Source organism: Epinephelus lanceolatus, chromosome 1 (genome assembly GCF_041903045.1).
Source record: "Epinephelus lanceolatus isolate andai-2023 chromosome 1, ASM4190304v1, whole genome shotgun sequence".
Taxonomy (NCBI): Eukaryota; Metazoa; Chordata; class Actinopteri; order Perciformes; family Serranidae; genus Epinephelus; species Epinephelus lanceolatus.
The window spans coordinates 28,930,594-28,952,868 of record NC_135734.1 but is presented as its reverse complement, the minus strand read 5'-3'; the positions used below and the strand labels follow the sequence as shown (position 1 = coordinate 28,952,868).

Here is a 22,275-nt window from a genome sequence, read left to right as displayed (position 1 = left end):
CCGATTAATCGCGATTAAATATTTTAATTAATTGACAGCCCTCATCTAAATGCTTAAAAAGTAGCTAAAATAGTGGATATACATTTGAAATATTTAGCTAAATAAAAGAAATGGATAAAGGGCTGGAAGAGTTAACGAAACATAATGAATATGCAGTTCAAAACCTTAGCTAAAAGTACTGTAATGGCTAAGAGGCTGAAATAGCTAGACGTCCAGCATCTGCCACTAGTAGCATATAGTAGAAATGCAAACTTGGCCAAAGTAACCTAAAAATAAACAGATTTATTGTATGAATACTGTAACAATATTGTAAAAATAGTTTGAAATAATAGTGTGAATAGTGTTAAAATATCCAGTTAATAATAAATTCAAAGGAACACACTTGGAACCTGATGTGTGGTGTTGATGAAGGGGTACTTGAGTTCATCTGATAGGAATGCAAGGGTACATCTTAAGGACAGGTTGGCCGCTGCACCAAAGGAAGAGATGCCACATTCCCCTGAGATGACTGCTCTACAGTCAGTTTTAAAGCCTCCCACAGCGGTGCATTTATTATGGATTATGGAGGCACAGTTACACAAAAACTGAAGTTGTCTAGTCAGTAATAAAAATTATAATACCTGTGCAGACACATTAAAATGAGCCAGGATATCAGAGCATATGTTAGTTTATGATAAATATACACTGCAGGATTATGCTTCCTCTGTGAATCATCGTCACTCAGGTCAGGCAGGAGCCCAGCTCTTATACCTCAGCACCAAGATCAAGAGAGAGCTGTTGAATGTGTGCCCTTCATCCTCATGTTTGAGGAAAGCTGATTTTGGAGCCTTTTATGAAACTATTATCAGTGCAATGCACACAGGTATAGCCAATGTCTGGCACGGATATATATCTCTATATGAGTAATGAAATAAACCCTTAAAAGAAACAGCATACATATAGATATGTATAAACAGCCTAAATGAAGCTGAAAATATTTACCTAAATGTAATATATCAAAAAAGAAAAACACCTCGGGGGAAAAAAAACTACTTCCTTACTTATTCCCATTGGCTAATCCCCAGACCGGTCCTCAGACTTTTCTTAAGTATTTCTAAAGGCTAGTTCAAATGAAAGGGACTGTAACATTCAGGAAAGTTAAATATTTTTCTCAGTGTTTTCCGGAGCAAATTTCTGCTCACCTTCCTCGGGGTGTCGGCTGTAATCTCGGTCACTGACGTCACAACTTGGGCAAATAAAGTAAGGAGAAAAAATGGTTTTATGTGGTTTGGTAAACTGACCTTTAGGCCCTGTCTACACGTATACAGAACGGACATTACCCCTCCGTTTTAACAGAAAATTCTGCCTGCATGACTTTTAATTTACAAAATCTCCATCCACACTAGAATGCAAAAACAACTTCCACAGTCACCCTTCATGCAAAGGTAGTAAAGTTTAACATTGCAGGCTAATGTTACCTTTTTCAAAACTACTACTGGAGATCTACTCACTGCTGATTCCCCTCTGAAGGTGCAAGAGCTCACTCAAACATCCTGGTGATGCTCCGAACATGCAAAAGTTTTCCTTCCACTCATAATCAACAAAAATCCCACTCTCAAAATTATCCAACCATCTGCGGGTTCAACCAGGCCTGCTCCAAGATCATAAATATCTTCACTTCTGACAGTAAACCCATTGAAAGAGTATCATCATACATATTGCTACTCTAGAAAGATCTAAAATTAGAGACACTTATATCATTGATGAATTTAAGGGCATCATTAAGAATGTGGTGACAGAGACATGTGCTTGTTTTTCTTGAGAGGCCACTATGTTTGAACAGTTGTTGTTTTACTGTGGATTTTTGTATTAGATGTTGTATTTGTTGCATTTTAAATGTGTTCTGATTGGCTGCTACCTCAGCCGGGTCTCTCTTGTAAAAGATAATTTTCAATCTCAATGGGACTTCCTGGTTAAATAAAGGTTAAATAAATAAAAATGATTTCTGGTGGGCTTTAAATCACAGACACTCAGATGGACCAAATAGCAGTGGCTGCAGCAGACAGCTTTGTTCATCCATGAGGTGGTGAAGCAATAGCTGACTAATATTTAAGTATAACGTAGTCATTAGACCGAGCAGGTGACCATGTCCACCATTGTTGTCACTGTTTCTGGTGCATGCTCATTACACAGCAACAATGCTCATTACAAAGCAACAATTCTCCTTTTCTAAATGCTTTATTTTTTATGTCCACTTGTATACAAAGTAACCAGAGTTTTGAAAAATGTGCACCTTAGAAAGTATTTTCAAAAATCTCAGTTTTAGTGACTTAAACCTCCACTTGCATGAGGAAGAGAGGCCAAAATGAAAAGGAAAATATCCATTTTCTGTTTACATGTGGACAGTACGTCTGTGATGTGACATCAATGAATTTGTTGATTTAAACAAACATTCACAACCTTAGTGCTTTCAGTACCTCATCACAAAATACATCCCATAAACATAAAATTGTTGCATGTATCTTTTATCTGAGCTGTAAGTGGGGTTGATGGGATATTACAAGTTGGATAACTGTGCAACGTTTCCTTTGGTTTTTCTCACTGTGGCATAAAAGAGCAGTCACTTATCCAGATCAAACAAGCTCAAGCTACAAGAATAATATGCTTCAAAGCAAAGGCAGTGATTTTTTTTGTTTACACTATGAATGCTGTTTGAGAGGGGAGCTGTCATACGGTGCTAAAAGAAGTGTAGTCTACCACCACGTACTTGCTTGTTAGCATGATTGGTAGAGTGTGGGTGGGGTAGTGTGTGTGTGTGCGTGTGTGTGTGTGTGTGTGTGTGCAGGGTGCCGTTTCCTGACAAACTTCCCAGTCCTCTGTACCATGTAATATGAATCAGTTATCATCCAGTGCAGTGGATTCTGTGGACATTCAGCCCCTATGTGACCATTTGATGTTCATTTTTATGTTACGGTGGTGCCACAGCAGGTGGTGCAGGTGGTGCAGGTGGTGCAGGCAGTGATCTGCCTCTCCCCACTAAATCTAGGGAGACGATTAGAGGGAGAAACCTGCGTGAAATAGCATGAGGATAATGTTTTGTAACCCTAGTTATATCATCACAGACAGAGACCTGAAGCCTTTCACCTTGCTATTTCATCTGGCATTCACCATGTCACTGATTTGGTGAATACTGAACAGGGTCAGCACTGTGTGAAAACAGTAGGCTTGCCCGATTATCTCTGCTACTTCATGCAAATTTCAGTCCAGAGCAAAAATGGTCAAGAGCCCTTTGAAGGGCTCTTTCTGTGACCACACAACTGCGGCTACAGTTCATAACCTGTTTTCATTTTGCATCTAGCATCTATTTGACCTGATCATTCTTGAGGTTGTTGTGCAAGTTAGCTTGCCCATTCTGAGTCTAAGAAGGCTTATTTAGTCATGTTGGCATACCAGTGACCAGAATAATATGGCCATTGGTATGTTTCTGCAAACCACGTATATGTTGGATTTGTATGCTTCATATGTAGCATATATGTTGAAACATTACAGGGTTATTTTAGGTTTCAGTTTTCAATTTTATGTGTGGCTACGTTTAGACTCAAAAACATCTTGGTCATGGTAAGGAAAAGATTATGTTTAGTCTTGAAATACCCAGTATTGTTGCCACAACAACCACTGGAAATGTGACAGTGTCACCTTAAAAATACCCAGCTGTTGTTGCCACCCAGACAGCATTTGTGTATAGGGGCCCATGTGGGAAGTAAATGGCCTGAAAAATGGGCTCTTTATGGGAATGCCCATGGATTCCGTATTGGCTCCTTGCCAATTGCCCACATGGAGAAGTTTACCCAAGTGGGCCCCACATGAGTAATTCTAGGGCTGCCTGGGTACCAAGTGGGTATGGGCCCAAAATGGGCATCTTATCTGGGACCCACTTGGGTAAACCCACCCATGTGGGCAAATGGCATGGGGCCAACATGGAACCTGTACACAATCCAATATAGGGCCCATTTTTCAGCCCCTTTACTACCCACATGGGCTCTACATATGAATGTTTAGTGGGCACAAACACCACTGGAAATTTCATGAAGCAGCGGTCTGCTGCTTGGCAGTCTTCTTGCCTATAGGTCTCACAACATCCACCATCCCTGCTCTTCCTAATGAGAAACTCAGCTCCTACTCAGCAACTACTTGACTTTAGAAATGTTGATATGATACACATGAAACACACATGAAGTGATTTGCAGAAACACAGAATGCCAACATGTCCTTCTGGTGACAGGACTATCTGTTGGTGGGTCCAACACTTCAATCTAGGCTAACATATTTCAACAGCAGCCATGAAACTGGATATGCTCCCATAAGGATACATTTTAATAATTTTGCTGATCTCCGGATTTTTCATTTGGCAACACCACCAAGTCATAATGCATGTTGCTGTATGCTAATGAGCAAATGTTAGCATGCTAATATGATAAGCTGTGATTGTGAACATGGTAAACATCCAGCTGAATTGGAGAGGATTTTCAACAAGTCACATGCACTGTATTCTGTGATGCTATTTCTTTTGTTCATTGGTTGCTAAACATTATTTTTCCAGTAAAGCAAACTTACTCATGTGGATAAGCCTGATAAGTGAGTCATGAATAAATAAGTGGTCCAAGTCAATCCAATCCATTAGCTCTCAGCCAATCACACACTTAGTCAGGAATTTATTGAACGTTTTTTAGACTGTGGGGTTATTGGAATTCACTTACAGTTAGCCCTTCTGTAATCAAAACCCTTTTTAAATAAACTGATTGTGCATTTATTGTATTCTGTGCAGGGTGTCTAATCAGAATAAGTAATTTATGCTTAAGTGCAAATCTGATACCTGATTTTAACTGATATGTGTCATCCCCTGATCCTACAATTCTTACTCATATTACTTTTTTAAATGTGTCTTTCAGATCCTGGCCATCATCTCCATCCTCTTCATCGTGCTATCCACCATTGCCTTGTCTCTGAACACCCTTCCAGAGCTGCAGGACACTGATGAGTTTGGCCAGTCATCAGACAACCCACAACTGGCCCACGTGGAAGCTGTGTGTATTGCCTGGTTTACCATGGAGTATCTGCTTCGCTTTCTCTCCTCACCCAACAAGTGGAAGTTCTTTAAGGGTCCTCTGAATGTCATCGACCTGCTGGCCATCTTGCCCTACTACGTCACCATCTTCCTGACAGAATCCAACAAGAGCGTGCTGCAATTTCAGAATGTCCGCCGCGTGGTTCAGATTTTTCGGATTATGCGTATCCTGCGTATTCTAAAGCTGGCTCGTCACTCGACAGGTCTTCAGTCCCTGGGCTTCACTCTCAGGAGGAGTTACAATGAGCTGGGCCTGCTAATTCTTTTCCTGGCCATGGGCATCATGATCTTCTCCAGTCTGGTGTTCTTTGCTGAGAAGGATGAGGAGGATACAAAATTTAAAAGCATTCCAGCTTCTTTCTGGTGGGCTACTATTACTATGACGACAGTAGGCTACGGAGATATCTACCCAAAAACTCTTCTGGGAAAGATAGTGGGGGGTTTATGCTGCATAGCAGGAGTACTAGTGATCGCCCTACCTATTCCTATTATTGTAAATAACTTCTCTGAATTCTACAAGGAGCAGAAGAGGCAGGAAAAAGCACTTAAACGAAGAGAGGCCCTAGAGAGGGCAAAAAGAAATGGTAGCATTGTCTCAATGAACTTGAAAGAGGCATTTGCTCGAAGTGCAGAACTGATGGATGTGGTGGTAGAGAAAAGTGAGAGGCCTCACGACAACCATCTTTCTCCAAGCCGTTGGAAATGGACCCCCAAGAGAGCTGCATCAGAGACCAGCTCAAACCGTTCCTTCAACGCCCAGGATTTAACCTCTCCCAACAAGGCCCGAACCACCAGTCCCCAGAGGCTAAATGTCCAGAAGCTCGAGGAGATGTACAACCAGATGGCCAAGACACAATCCCAGCCTAACCTCAATGCTAAAGATAGGGGCTCCAGAGTTGGCAAACAGAGGGATGAGATAGAGCTGGGAGCTATCCAAGATCATGGGCCACCAGTGCTAGGAACCAGAGAAGGAGTCGGGGACATGAAAAGCTTGTCCAGCATTGACAGCTACATCAGTTGCGCTACAGACTTCCAGGAGAATACACGCTTCCCCCATAGTCCAGCAGTTGACCTTGGTCTTCAGGAAAGCAACCGGTACTCCCACAGTCCAGCTACAGCTTTGTCCCAGCACAGCAGTACAAAAACAGGCCAGCAAACCATTGGGGAGCATGAGCCCATGCTGACTCCTGTGTCTATCACAAAGCCCTCATGCTCAGAGAATGCACGGAGATTCTTCTTTTCTGGCAACTCCTCAAAAAGCCTTATCAACAAGGGAGGCTGTCGCAGTGAGGGGGAGTCAGGCCCGTCCCCACTCTCAGACAGCTCAGTCCTGTCAGACCGCTCTCTGTTAAGCCCTGAAGCTTCTGTCTACACCACTGCCAGCAGCAGAACCCCACCCAAGTCCCCAGATAGCAGCACCCAACTGGCCCCAACTGTCTTCACCTTCCACGACTCCTCCATCAGCAAATACATTGATGCTGACACAGATGACGATGAGCACCTCCGCGACATCTCTGACACCAGTCCTTCAGAGCGTCTTTTGGCTGGTTCAAGCCCAAAACGCAGCATCAACATCAATTACCAGAAAGGCGCCAACCATTTAGAAGCAGCCCAAAAAATGCTGGGACAGAACTGTCTGTTCCCCATTGAAGGGATTCGTGGGGTAGCTCATGAGAATCACGTAGGACCTGAGATGGCACGGAGACCAAAGGTTGAGAGGATGCGTCAAAATACTTTGGATAAAAACCTTTGAGGTCCAAGTGCAACAGAAATAAACAGAGAGCTGGAGCCAGAGTGTTTTTGGATGGAGACACCAGACAGACTAAAAACACTCTGTATTCCAGAGATGAAGGAGGAGGGAGAGACAAAGGGTCTCTGCGAAAATTTCACAAATTACCTGAGCATGCCGTCAGGCACCAAGCTCAGGGTCAACATGTGTGGTGAATACTCTGGGAGAAAAACACTTTTAAATTGGAGAATGTCACTGCCCCTGCTTCAACTCATTCCTATTAGTGGTATAACACAAACAAAAGAGCACTCCCAGGTAGCCAACGGGTCTGTTCAGAGATCCCTGTGGAGGCAGAGACGTAAGAGAAGTTCAAATGTGATTATAAATGGTGTAACCAAACTGAATGATGGTTTTAGCATCAGGGGGATATCTCTAGTATAAAAAAAATCCCAGCTGCCCACTATCCCACCACTGAGTTCCAGTTCATTTTGTAGTCTTGGAGATACAGGAGAGGACCTAGAAGCCTATAAGCTACTTACTTGTGCCCTCCATTCCCAAAACTGGCCTTAGTCATTTACATTTGTAGGGGTGTGCATGTCTGACTATATTGTAAGTGTGTGTGTGCATGTGTGTGAGTGAGCGTGAATGTTGATGGGTGGTCTGATGGTAATTCATGTACACACACTCTTGAGATTGTCTTACCTGATTTATTTTTATATAGATAAGAGAAAGTTCCTTATAGAAATATGTGATTTGCTAGTCTGCTCTGTCATAATCATATGTGAAGAGTAATCCTGTATAAGGTTCAATGTCTTGGCACAGAGGCTGCGGTTATCGGAGGCTCCAGCCCATCATCCATTATTATGAGCGCTCTTTCTTGGGCAGTATTTTGCTATCCCCTATGTTATCATGTCATGGTGCGAATGGATGATACTTTCAAATCTTGAGCAGTGAATATTGTCTTAGCACCTCAGTATCATTTCTAAAGGATGTTAGTGGTAGTGGACCAAGACTTTTTGATATGGGCTATCATAAGAGCCAGAAATAATAAGCTTGAATGCTGCATAAAGCGCACATTTATGAAGCATGCATGCACCCAATCAGTCAACATATAAAAACATGAGATGCTTTTAGAAATGAAATATATAAAAATCCTCTAATATAGTTTTTTTTTTTAATGTTTACAGCATATCATCACTGACATAAAGTTTAGACTTCAGTAACAGTTGTTCAGCATGCATTGGCCTTCTTTTGAACAGCCCCTGGGGCGTCAAATACAGCAGCTTGGTCAGTTGCCATTGGTGTCTGATTTTGATGCACAAGGAACCCCTTTAGCATCTGTATGAGATGCACCAGGCTTCCAGCTAACTCCAATGTAAACCCACTGGATGAGAAAGTCCGAGTGGTGTGGGACAGAAAGAGGGGTGGTGGGTGGGTCAAATAAATACAGGACTTTCAACCCAGGAGACATCTGTTTGGGTGTCAAACATTCATTTTTTGTAACTACTTTACATCGTTAATGTTTTGTCAGTCACATACATCATGTGACATAGTTGTTAACTTAATTTAGGTTACAAAACAAATATATTTATTTGAACTCAAAACTTTAAAACCTAACCAGGTAGTTTTGTTACCTCAACCTAAAGTAGTTTGATGTGACAAAACCTGCGTTCCTACATGGAAGTTTATTTTGAAATGACACTACACATGTAATGAGCATAAATTGACATGCCGTCCCTGAGCATCCAAAACTGATGCTAGAGGGTACCTAGAGCCTCATAGTTGACCAAGCTGACATATTTGATGAATTGAGAGTAAGAATGTGTTGACACGAAAGCATCCAAAGAGATCACACTCTGAGAAAATGGAATAGGTGTGTATTTGATAGTGAAAGCAGGCAAGTTTTCCATCTCTGCTTTATTCCTTTAATAGTCAAGATAAACTTTAATGGCACTAAATATAAACCGCCAGGTTAACTTTAAGTCACCTGTAAACACCTGACCAAATGAAACCCATGCATGAGCACACACACTCATTACAGATACATACAGGTATGAGAGGCCATTTTCAGGATACATACAGTAGATACATTTAGTTTCCATGGAGACAGCAGCTCTTCCCAAGGACTGGCAGCAGCTCAGCAACGGTTTGTTAATTGGAGCGCCAAGGTCTGAATGCATGTAACGTATGTTCAACATATATACAAGAACTCACACATAGGCATGTACCCATAAAGGGACAGGTATGCACAGTAGTCACATGTAAGCAGAGCAACTCCTCACTGTGCATATTTATGAGTATGGTGTAAAAGCAACATTATGATGTGAGGACCTTGTACATACATTGTGTACATGTTTTTGTCTAAAATCTTTGTAGCATTCCATTAATACTGCAATTCCCCGCAATGCATTCTCTATTATGTGTTTACAGTAAGTGTCACTTCATATATAATGGCATAAGACAAAAGTACTGTTTCTGCTGAGAGGAGCGTAATAGAAATGGTCTTCATCAGAATCCTAGCCTTAAAAATTTGAATTAAATCATATATTAAGACAAACATACTGTTACTCCTTTAGCCCCTTGAAATATAATTTCACAGGCTGTTCTAGTGCAGTATTCATATGTTTTCCCATGAAAGTAATGCACATATCCTACCTAATCATGATATAATGATGATCATATAGATTATAGATGATCATATCCTTTCCCCAGCAGACTGGTGTTTGGAACCATGTCAACTTTGAGTCATTTTAAGGTACATCATCACCATGTTTCTCTTTCTAAACCTAACGACAGTAACTTTATATTAAGTATATCACATGAACCTTTGTATTAGGATACAATAAATTTAAAATGGGAAGGGCAAGAGTCTTATGTCGTTAGAGATGAACAAAGGAGAATCTCACTGCCAACTAAACAAACTCTTAAAGAAAAGTGACCAAACTTTAAAAGCTTCATGACACAAGTATAAAGGCAAAATCGACAAACAAAAGACGTCATTGCACTTTTAAAAATGCAGGTGTTGAGCAAAATTGTATTCAAAAGTCAACAGAGGGTGATCGACATTCATTTTTTAGTGTTGTGGTTAAGAGTCTAATCACAAACCCTGATTTCATTTCCTGTTTTAATCACAGAGTTGAACCATTTCATATTGCTCTCCCATAGTGAGAGGAACGGAGGTGTGAAAGGAATAGCAATGACTGTGAGATGCAGAGGGAACCATGTGTGTGTCTCAGTATGTGTGTGTGTGTGTGTGTGTGTGTGTGTATGACAGCTGTAAAGCCAGGGCATTAGAGCAGTGTGGCTGCCACTTAATGGAAAAGAATGAACTGTTTATCAATGTATGCATGTTGGGGGAATCCTGCTTCTGTTTTCTCCATATTATATCAGCAGTTCTGACTCTAACATGGAGCAGTGACACAGACTGAACTCTAATCATATGAGTGATTAAGATCACTTTAGCACACATTTCAAAGTGCAGCTTCATTTACAGCTGAGAAGAGAGGGATGGGAGGCACAATTTATGGATCTTACTTAGCACATGTCATATAATTAGGCAAGGATGGGTGGTTTGAGCTGATAAATTCATTTTATGCAGCTTCATACACTATGAACACACATTTCTTTTTATAATTCAAATTAATTTTCTGATCATTGTCATTTCTTGCACATAAACAAAAAAAATCTGCATATATTCTAAGTTAAGTTCACAAAAACAGAAAACACTCACACCCAAAATGATTTTTAAACATAAACTTAGGTATCATCTGCAAAGAAGTGTTCCCAGATTAAATTAATTGATTTTTAGAATGAGAAAATGTCCTTTTCCATCACAATTAATTGCACATATTTAACATTTTCCAGATGGCCTCTGGTCATACTTAAATTGAATCATGTTTGAAAGTCTCCTGTGAATGGCTGCTCCTTTTCATTCATTCTGTCCACAATGAACTTGTATGATTCAATATACCACATTAGGAGGTGGAAGTGGCACAGATTCAGTTGACCCTTTGCTAAACCCCACCCCTTTGTGATGGTCCATCAAGCTGTTGGAGCGAGCATAGAGCCCACACTGTAAGTAACTGCACTCCCTGAAGAAATATTAGCAACTTTTTGGAAAAATGATGATTTCAGAGAGGAGACACAAGGGTCTACAATATGTGTTTGAAGGATATATCCAGGATGTCAAACTCACTCATCAACAAAAACAGGTTAAAAAAGATAAAGATAGTTAGACCATAAAGCCTATAGGCTACGGGTAACAGTATTAAAGTGGCCCACCACATCACCGTTAGAGACAGAAGACAATGAATATAAAGGGACACTTGTTGATATTCAACCAGTTGGGTGTCATCACATTGTGTGCAGATGAACGGTGTTCGTCTTCCCCCCATGCCACCAGACCCGCTGGACCTCCACCAGCGGGCAGACGGGGAGTTCCGGGGGAAGCCAAACAACATTCATTTGCAAACACTGCAATGACACACAGCTGGTAGGTCTTTATTAACTGTTATAATCTATAAACAGTATAAGCAAAATGTGTATACATTTAGTAAGCTACATCTTCAGTAGCCAGTTAGCTAACCCTACACTTTTAAGGCTTTGATTTTGGTTTTGGAACAGGCAAGAAACATATATCTTTTTGATGAGTATCAAAATGAGTATCACAATTGCACGTGCCTGAGGCACAACATGTAGCTCGAAATCCACAAACCAGCCTGAAAATGAAGAAAATCAGAAACAATTGCATTAGAGTCAATGGAACACAGCTGTGTAATTGTCGGACCCTTGTTGAAGCTGGCCAGTGCTGGGCTATGATTGGCCAGTCTGCGTTCGAGGGGTGGGACATAGCAAAGGGTCAAGTAAGCCTGGTCCATGTCATTGTTTTTTTTCATTTGGCTCATAGACCACCAGTTGAATGCTCGTTCTTGATTGAACTTTTATAGCATAATTATCTCATGAAAAGTCAAGGCCAATGTATGCCAACACCTTTTACCTTTGAGATTTCAAAATGTTCTCTTAAGTTGTAAAGAAACAAATTTCAGTCATACGTGTTCTTCTGAGTGCATTATATCATTTTTGAAAAATGGATGATTAGGTTTAATTGTTAACACTAAAGTGAAAGGCATTCAGATCACACAACCTCTCATGAAGCATCACGTGAGCTTCTGTCCCATCATTTAGATTTTCTATATTTCGGTAGTCAGGGACCATTTTTCACTGAAATATCTCTTAACAATGATGACAATCAATATTACATGAACAGACAGCAAGCACTATTGTAGAGAACTGAGATTTATTTTCCCACGTGCATACACACAAACACAAGCACTGAAATCCTGCCACCAGTACTGGTACTCTTCAGCTTTTAGACAAGGTAGTGCAAAAGAAACATCAAGCATGATGTGTTGATTTGACACCTAGACTGTGATACTGTGACATGATACCACCATACTACAAAAACAATATTCATTTTACAAGTCATCCTTGTTTTTATTTCATTTTGGCACTGTACTATCCTCCATTTCCAAGGGAGCCATTCAAATTAACAAAATCAATCAGTGAGATCCCAGTGGAGAAATTCAAAGGACTGAACCATCATGTTTTATGAAGAAAACACAATCGAGAGACTTGTTTTATTTCTCATTTATTGACACACTAAGATGAAGAGCACAGATTCTCACACTTTTCCATCACAGGACTCCCAGCTGTACAGTAAATGCATTTAGTTGAAACCTAAAATAGAATTCGGCTGTTGCCCTAGCTTCTAAATTTAACTGTAAAGAGGTTCAAGTATTTTTTTCCTTTTTTGTTAGAACCCCATAGGACCCTTTTCAAGGACATGTGGTAGTTTCCAAAACCCAGTGAGAACCCCTGCTTTAGCAAGTAGCCCAGTTCCACATCCTCTGAATCTAACACTGTATTACAGGGTTGGGGTCGATTCAGGATGCCTTGATGGAGTAAAACACGCATCACACATGACACTATAGAAGGAACCAGTATTAGAGCATGACACAATTAAAACCTAGTACAAATTAAAAACCCAAATTATATTTTTTCTACATTTTCAGCTCTCAGTGGAATTGACCCCAACCTTGCCTAAGCCATCAGTCTTTGTAAAGTACACTGTTTCCAGGGAATTGAAAAAAAGATATTTGAATGACCTTAGCCAGCTCTTATACAATGTTGTTTGTAGGTCCCGAGGCTGTCTGTTTTGTACAAAAAAAATCAAAAAACAAACACATTTTTACTTGTTGACTTTCTATGCTGTTGTTTCTGTATTAATGTTCTATTGTTCAGTGCATGTTGTAACTTCGGCGTTGTGACTGGTTGTGATTCACACAGAGCCAGTACTTGTCATGTAAAAAAAAAAAAAAGTGTCTCAATGTCCTAAGATATTTCTATTTCTTAAGAAAAGCAACATTTCCCTTGGATGACTAAATGAAATAAATCAGATCACTTTACATTTTGATCAGGAATTTCTGACTTTCATTTTACTGGTAATTTGCAGTTTTCAATGCAAACCAAATTAGGAAAATGTATCATTAGTGTTTTTGTTGTGCAGTAAAGACAACAAAAAATTATTATATTCTGGCTAAAGCGGGATTTATACTTCTGTGTTGAATCCATGATGTACCTAGAGCGAAGGCTCTGCGTCGACGTAGCCTGTGGCCATAGGCTGAAGAGCCAGGAATGTAACTACAGGTCACGGTGACGCAGACCATCTGTCTATTTTTGTAATCTGAAACCATTTCAGGCTCTGCATAGAGGTGACGCACAAGTATAAATCTTGCTTAAGATATAGGAATTTCCATTGGCACACATTCAGCCACATTCCACCCAGTGTCACTCCCAGCTCGTCAAATGCCGAGGCTTGGTCAGTGGCCCTCAGCATCAGACGCTGATGTACCGAGGCACCCTCTAGCAGCAGTACTATATGCATTGGGTGGTGGCAGTTTTTAACATTCTAAGCAACTGCTGTAGTAAAAAGAGCAAGAAATTCAGCATAGAGTGGGTCAAACAACGTCTGTGCTTTCAACCAAGAGACTGTTTATTTTGAAAAGATGCCGTCCCTGAGCGTTCATAGGAGGTGTAGCCTACCTAGAGCGTCATATTTTGAGGTGTTGGGCCACTGACCAAGTGTATTTGACGAACTGGGAGTGAGCATGGGTTGCCATATTAGTAAAATGTTTACATGTAGTTTCACAAATCTGGGGAAGAAGGCACAATGGACCATTGACCAGAACTCTTTAACACAACAGGTTTAGTGGTCAGTGCTTATTATTCTGGCTGGTTTCTATGTATTCTTGCAGATTGCTCTTTATACATGAGTCTGAGTAAATATGTACAGAAGGCAGGCAAACAGTGAGAAGGAGGAGGAGGTTAGATGAAGAGGAAGCTGTGGGCTGTTGGGCAGGAACAGGCCTCCAGCCTCCCTACTCGCCTCCACACACCCCTGCATCGAGGGTTTCCCACTGCCTGCCACTGGAGAGACTGCACTTTTCTGCAGGAAGCAGGGAAGGAGGAACGGGTTAGTGTTGACAAGATTTCTCTTTAAATCCATGTGATAAACAATGTTGCCATCTAGTGGTAGTCCTCGCTGTTAACAATCACATCTGAGAGATAGGGTGTAGATCAGTGGTCTGGGATGAAAACAAACAAAAACAAAACTTTGGAAATGTGAATCAGACTGTTCCACATATTTATCCACCACTGCACCTCTCAGAATACAGACAGGCTTTGTGTCAGAGACAGAAACAGGTAGAACATGCTGGATTTTTGCAGACACCAGAGACAGGATCCTCTATCTATGCGGTGCTGCAGTGTTTGTTGGCCATACTGATAAGCGCATACACCTGCTAATATACTCCCTTTTTTTTTATTTAAATACAAGCCCACTCCCTGTGGATATGGTTAGGGTTTGAATTAATTTGTTTGGGGATTAAAGGTTCTCCTCTGACCTCTAATAGCACTATGGAGCAGTTTTCTACGAGCGAGTCCCTGTCTCATGCACATGCACATGTATGCAGGTGACAGTATTTCTACCAAGGGTGTCACACTATTCCACTGATGTACTGGTGGCGGCAATCTCGGAGCCCATCAGCTTTCAGTCTGATGATGATAAGCCTTTGGGAGCGAGGGCCAATATTTCAGGCAGATAGCCTCTGCTTTCTGTGCACCACACATTTCAGCTAATCTCTATAAACAGATATGTGCATATGAATACAGATAAATCTAAAAAACCTAATATAAAGCTAACTTGTCGTCAGACAAAATCTAATGGGTTCCAAGATTGCATTTAAGCCGACGCGTTCCCTGTTTACCTGCCTTTCAAACATGATTGGTCAATACAACCTGGACTACAAACGGAATCCAGAACATTTCTGATACCAAATTCTTGCCTCATTGCCCAAAGATTCTGCATAAATATGCACATATCTGTTTATAGAAATTACTGGGGGCAGCAGCGCTCGAAGACATGCAACAATGCACCAACAGAGGCAGAAAATAAGAAGCCTTTTTACTAGTAATAATGCATTTTGGTGAGTAACACTGACTGTATACAGGTAACTTTAAGGAATTCTTGCCCCTGCATTGAGTTGGTGTTTTGGTTTGTAATTTAATATGGTGAAAATATTTGTTTCTTAACAATGTAATTACAGGAAATACTAATATTTTTTAGCTTTTTTTTGGTTTGCATTTTATAGTAAGAGGGCTAAGGAACAGGGGAACAGTTTGGCGTTTTGGGATAATTTGATTTCATGCCGCGAGTTATGGGAGAAGATCTATACCAATATTAAGTGTATACAGTAAATACGCTTCCGTTAGCAAGTGGTTACATTAATTTAGCACAAAGGCTCGAAACAGGATAACAGCTGGTATGGCCCTGTCCAAAATTAACAAAGTCACTTAATCCTGATTTTTAATCAAATATATCCTCCCAGACTTCAGTTACATATTAAAGTACAGACAAGATATTGGTATCATCCATCTCATCTAACTCTCGGCAAGAAGGCAAATGAGTGTACTTAGAATGTTCAAGTGCTGCTACAGGATCATTAAAAGATAACTGTCTGGTTCAAGGGAGTGATTTGACAACAGTGTAGAAATTTGTATCAGATTATGTCACGAATATGATCACATTTCCTGTGCATAACACACCAAACTAACATACGTATTGTATACACATAAACATAAACAATATTCAAAGCATTTAAGCCAATTTGAAACTCAGTCTTTTGTCAAAATGATTTCCTGTTATTAATCATGAAGCGCAAGTGGCGTGTTTTTAATTTGAGTTATAACAGCTGCAATTACTTTCCAATATACTTGGTACTGCTTTAAGATGGTAATGAGAGAATACTTGACTCCACCATTGGGTGAGGCACAAAGGTCACCTTTATTGGTGTAGTGAAGTTATGTGCAAACAGAGTTTCTTTACATACGAGCAAAATTAACTGCAAGCCAATTTCATGGTTGAATAAACCCCTGGCTGGGCTTTGAAAACAAATACCTTATCTATCTCTTCTGGTCATTAACGTTTCCGGAACAACACAAGCTTAAATCTGTGAGGCTTTTGAAATTCAAAGAATGTTGTCAGACATAACTTTCTCTTTTTTTTATCATGGAAATGTTCTAATAATCTTACAAAGCTTTCTCTATGTTCTTTTTATTCCTACCTGTCCTCGTCGTGTTTCTCTCCATCCCCGGCACAGTGTGTCTGTCCAGCAGCGAGAGCAGGTGGCTGGCACTCAACACACACGCGGTGCCCCTCCCTCAGGTGCTGCATCCACTGGGTGTGTGGGCCTGAACTTTGCTGGCATCCTTTTGTGAGAGAGGTCAACTGAAACTGGACACAATACCTAATATCACACACACACACACACACACACACACACAAACCAAACTCAGAATAAATACATATTGACAAAAACCGAGAACACACCAAAGGCTAAAAGACTCTCTGAATGTGTTACCCTATGATGTCGCTGCTGTCAGGGATGTCTCTTTTCTTCCTGCCGTTGCCATAGCCACCAGTGATAATCAGTGCTGGGACTGCAGGGGGAGCATCCATGATAAGAACATTACATGTGACCATATGTTGCAATACCCCATACATTTAAATGAGCATGCTGGGAAAATGTTCATGAAAGTATGGTTCTATGATGCGAAACAGCTCGGCATGCTGGGAGAAACAGCTTAGGTTCATGTGCTTCATTAGACACAGTTTGCTGTGGAGGGGCAGTGGCTATAAATCATGCTGCGTGCACTCCTACAGTGTCTCAAGACCCCATGCATCAGTATGTCTTTTGAAGTGGAAAACATACATCACAACAACATAGCTGCACTCAGTATACAGAACAACATGGTAACCTCAGCATATTTAAAACATTTGCATTACGATTCTGTTAAAAAAAAAAATCTCTCTAGTCAACAATCTGTAGTCATAGTCTTATGATGAATAATAATGCAATAATTGTGCGTAAGGATCCAGGTAGATGTTCTCTCACCCAGTGGGTTGTTACAGCTCCCTTGGTGAGACCAGTACTCTGCACATCCAGCGTGCTCCTCCAGGTGGGGACAGGGTTTGCCTGCATTGAGCGCCTCCTGCAGGATTGTCCTGCTCCTCCTGCGGACTGTGGCCCTGCAGGGCTGGGCGCAGCCTGACCACTCCGTCCACTCGCTCACCACACACGACAGCGCTGAGGGAGAAGAGACAGAGCAAATGCAGCTGAGGAGAAAAACAAAGTCAGCATCATAAGAATCCCCTGATAGCTGTCAGATGTCTACGGAGCAAGATGCCACAATAATGTCAACAAATCTGAACATTTCAGTGACACTGTCGGCCTCCTAGCATGGAAGTCTCTCTATAAACAGTTGCCAGATAGTTTGGATTTTTTGAAGTGGGGTTCTTTTCCATAATCAATGTATTACATACAGTAGATGAGAGTCGGCATGCCCCCAGTTTGGAGAAGCAGGCTGGAGTCTGACATAGAAACATTTTTTAGCCACCTAAAAAAAGTCTCACCTGAAAAAGTGTACACTACATTGAGAGTATTTATTCCTTCAAACAGGAGAGGGAAGCCGATTTAAGTTTCAGTTCCCCATCTATGCTCCCTCGTCAACATCACCAGACTTCATTGGCAAAAAACTGCAAAAATGATTTTGGCTTGCTGAACATGGGAGCTGCTGGTCTACTGCTGCTTCGATCATTAACTTAGTTTCTGTCACACTTAGTCACACAATAGCACAAACAAAAATTTATCAGGGCAACAGTAGTCCAGCAGCTCCTGTGTTCAGCAATATTAAATCACTGTTTTTCTTAATGGAGTCTGGCCTCGAGGAGAGCGATACCACAGTTTAATTTTCCAGCTGGAAATCACTGTCTTGACATTAAGGTAAAGCAGTGAATACTCTGAGTATAGTGTACACTTAAACTGTTGTAGATCGTTTTACGTGGAACTTAAAGTTCAGTGGAGTGAGGTAAGTAAGTAAGGTAGCTGCGATGGGCCCCAGTGCACACTATTGTGCACATATCGTCTCGTCACATGATCAGAGACCTGACACTGGATAACATTAACAAACATATTACCCAACAATCATCAGTGCATATCTGTAAATGACAAAAAAGAAAAGAAAATAAGAAATAATTACTTTAATCTAACAATTTTATAGTTCATTATAGTTTATTTAGAATAAGTTCAACAGTGTCAAATATACAGCAGCAATATGTGTATCAGAGTCAAATGCACATTTGTAATATAAAATAAAAAATAATAAAATAAAATAAAGTAAATAAACTTAATATTAAGTATTATATTTGCACAAATTTTGTTTCAGTTATTATTACCTGACCACTTATATGGTCGTAATTGACACACACAAGGCAGACAACACTAGTGTCCACCGGTTACATAAGAGTATAATTTTGTTGTAGATGCTATTGACTGTTTTACAAAAGACAAAAAAAAAAAAGGAAAAAAATCACAAAGATGGGTTTGCCTTTTTCAAGGGCATATTGCTAATGGCACTGTTTTTAATTTAAGAGGCGTTCTTCTCAGAACACAGACATATTTCCAAGTTGGCAATCACTCATAAGGGCCTGTTCTCCACCCAACACATTGTTGGAGGGCCCACTCTCCATATGCCCCCCCACCTCACGGGCCCCAGTACAACCCACTGCCTGCACTGTCTATATTAACGCCCCTGTACCCCATACAATCCCACTTCAAAAACTTGAAACTATCCCTTTTGGGAGGAGCCAACCCAGTGTTTCTTAGCATATAAATACGTCTGTTAATAAAAATCTTAATAACAGAATTTTGTAAATCTAATTTTACCAGTTCCTTTTTTGATTATGTTTTTCCTGTTGTATAGGTTGTGATGTATTTTACTGAGAAAGAATTAATAAAGAACTCTTAAACAAGTCAGTCTTGAAAAAAAACTTCACTTATGTCACTAGATTGTTGTAGTATTTGATAAACACAAGTTTTGTTGTCAGCACGGACCCACCTGGGCAGGCTGTCTCATAGTCGTGGCAGCAGTCCAGGGTGTGGACACAGGCCTGGTCGCAGTAGCAGGTGCCATAGGAGCGGTCAGACCTCCATCCTTTGCTGATGCATGACGGGTCCCGGCCGGTGCAGCACAGACCTGTTTCCCGACAGCCACACTGACACGGACCAACGAGGAACAAACACAGCCCGAGGCAAAGCAACGTGACAGAGCTGACTGTCATCACGACCGAGCGCACACATGCACGTCAACACGGTTGATGCGCTGTGCAACAAACTGTAGGAGATATCCCTGTCTGAGGTTATTCACCAGAGAAGTTTAAAGTACTGTCCTGTTAAAGTACTTCAAAGTCTTAATATGAACTCGTGTCACCTGTGGTCAGCGGGGTCAGCAATGTGACCAACAGGAGCTGAAGCTCTGGTCACTGAGTTGGAAGTTATTCTGTGTGTCAACTCTGCAGCTCTTAAAGGAACAGTTCACCAAGTTAATGTCAGACTGAACAAGAAACAGCTGGCTCACATAAGTCAATTTAACCTCCTGAGACCCTGTGTCCTCATATAAGGACATCACATTTTGGGTTTACTTGACCTTATACTTCTTTCTACTTAACTTAGACCTGCTGTCCTCATTCATGGACACTTTTTGTGCCATCTAGTGGTAGTAAGAGCACAATACACTAATCCAGGAGGAGGATACACCATAACAAACATCTACTTTCACAGGATTTTACAGTTTATTTGCTACCTCACCAAATGCATTGCTTTCCTGATGTCCTGCCTTGCAAGATATTGAGCAGTAGCCTGCCCTGCAGTGTATTTAAATCATCTGTGTTGCAATGTAGCCACAATAATATGCAAAGAAAAGAAAGGTGATAGTGTTGAGTAGCAGAAACAGAATAAAAAGTTAGACAGAGATCCTCACTGGGATGCATTTGCATACACACCACATTTTCTGTAATTCGATGTCATGAAAAAAAATCCACCTTCACTTGCAAAAGCACAATAAAAAAATGTCTATTTGCTTAAATGATCTCTCTCTGTCTTCCTCTCTGTGTTGGTGAAGCCACCAGCTTCCCAGGCCCATGTGTGCCTCAACATGTGAAAAGAGTGGATTAATGAAACTCCTACGGCCGAGGTTATTCATGCAAAAAGAACAACAGTGTGGACAGTGCAGGCCTCCGCTTGAGCTAAGATTCCCAGTAGCCTTCTGTTGTGTGTGTAGAGGGAGGAGATATGAGCAGAGAGAGGGGAGCTGAAAGACTCCATACTCAAAACACCACAAGCTCCAGAACTGAGGGGAACATAGAAAAAAATCCTCTGTATTTTTTTAAAAATCTCTTTTATTGCTAATCAGTCTATTAACTTTTTTATTTCTTATAAATTCCTTTTTTTCCACTGAACTCCTTGGCATATTTTTTATTTCTGATTTTTATTTATTACTCATCTATTTATGTGTCTACTGTAGGTTATGCTATAGTATGAGTTCAAGGCATGCTGTTCAAACAAAATGTCCCTGGTGGGATTAATAAAGTTGTGTGAATCTGAATCTAAAACAGCAAAAAGCATTACCATGATAGTTGTGGATTCTTATGTGTGGGCCTTTACCCTGTGGCCCCTTACAAAAGTGTGTAGCTTGCAGACATGACGACCATTTACTGCTCCAGTAAACAGTCAGCACCACAGCCACAGGCTCGTACAGACTCCACTCACGCCCTCCCTCCTGTTCTTATATTTCTTTTCTTACAACATTTTTTCAACAGGAAACTTAAAGTTTTTCTCTTTAAAATAAGAGCCTTAATTTCTTAAGCAGGTCTCACATTAAAATTCAACTTTCTTTTATGGATTGTGCCTTAAAAGCTGCACAGATTCGATAAACTCTAAAAAGACAGGAATGGTCCAGGCTGTGATGGCGTCCCGCCAGTAGAAAACACTACACTTTAGAAACATAGCATTTTTGGCATATCTTACGGGGAAACTGGCTGGCAAAGAATCAGACACAGCTCCACACTGTATCCACATCTCTTGAGCTGCATGCCAACGTCCAGGTTATACCACCAGATTTAAGGCGCTCACTTTGCTGGTGTTTCTAAGTGTTGCTCAACAAGTCACAGTAGGGCAAAATTCTTGGCAGTATTTAAACTAACCTTCTTTACAGCTTTGACCCATTTCTGTAAATAAATTCGTTGTTTTAGAAAGAGAACGATTTGTCTTCATGTAATATTGTAATATTGTTGAGAGATAAAAAGCTCCATGTTTAAATGTTGATTGGCAAATAAAATTATCTAATATATCTTCACTGTATATACATAGATCTTAACATCACTGGTGGCAATTTCAACTGCGCTTAAGATGCAACATTAAAATAACTGAGAATAATGAATGCAGATAATCATTGAGACGGATTAACTCTCAAGCCAATTTCAAGATTTATAATAAACAGGTTCAAACATGTGATTTCACTTATATAATTCCCCAAATATAGCTCACATCTTTTGGGGGGGGGGGGGGGGGGGTGAGACCCTGGGCAGGTCATCAGACTATCACAGGGCTGACACATAGAGACAGACAATCATTCACACTCACATTCACACCTACCTATAAAGTAAAATAAAATCACATGCCAACATCAGGATTTAATAAAGCTAGCAGCGGTCATCCAGAAAGCAAAAACGTGATACACAACAAGCAGCCCTCTGGGACATAAGCAACAATGCAGAGATTTACAGTCCGCATATACATAATCTCCTTATGTTCTTATTTAATATGACTCTGACTGTGCTGTGGGGCAGAGGTGGAGCTGGGACCAAAGCTTATCCTTGGATGTTGAAACAAACAGTAAACTTTATCTCACTACTTAATTAGAACTGTGAGGCAGCTGCGCTAACCTCTGAGCCACTGCACTGTCTTTACAAGATATTTGGGGAGTCTAT

The 22,275-nt window shown here is 40.6% G+C and overlaps 2 protein-coding genes across 3 annotated transcripts in view; one reads left to right on the top strand and one right to left on the bottom strand.

Moving 5' to 3' along the window:
• kcnb1 (potassium voltage-gated channel, Shab-related subfamily, member 1) overlaps positions 1–13,305 on the top strand; it is a 55,575-nt gene extending 42,270 nt beyond the window's left edge. For both annotated transcript variants that reach the window (XM_033627209.2, XM_033627208.2), the window contains exon 3: positions 4,929–13,305. In XM_033627209.2, the coding sequence (XP_033483100.1) occupies positions 4,929–6,857 (1,929 nt within the window). In that variant the 3' untranslated portion in view covers positions 6,858–13,305. The remainder of the gene's footprint in view (positions 1–4,928) is intronic.
• On the bottom strand, positions 11,281–19,713 carry LOC117257214 (somatomedin-B and thrombospondin type-1 domain-containing protein). The gene is made up of 5 exons (XM_033627210.2): positions 19,347–19,713; positions 17,345–17,536; positions 16,811–16,889; positions 16,514–16,696; positions 11,281–14,337 (listed from the first exon to the last, which is right to left on the bottom strand). Exons 1-5 carry the CDS (start codon positions 19,567–19,569, stop codon positions 14,217–14,219), a joined length of 798 nt encoding a protein of 265 aa, XP_033483101.1. The 5' UTR covers positions 19,570–19,713; the 3' UTR covers positions 11,281–14,216.
• Positions 19,714–22,275: the final 2,562 nt, after the last annotated feature.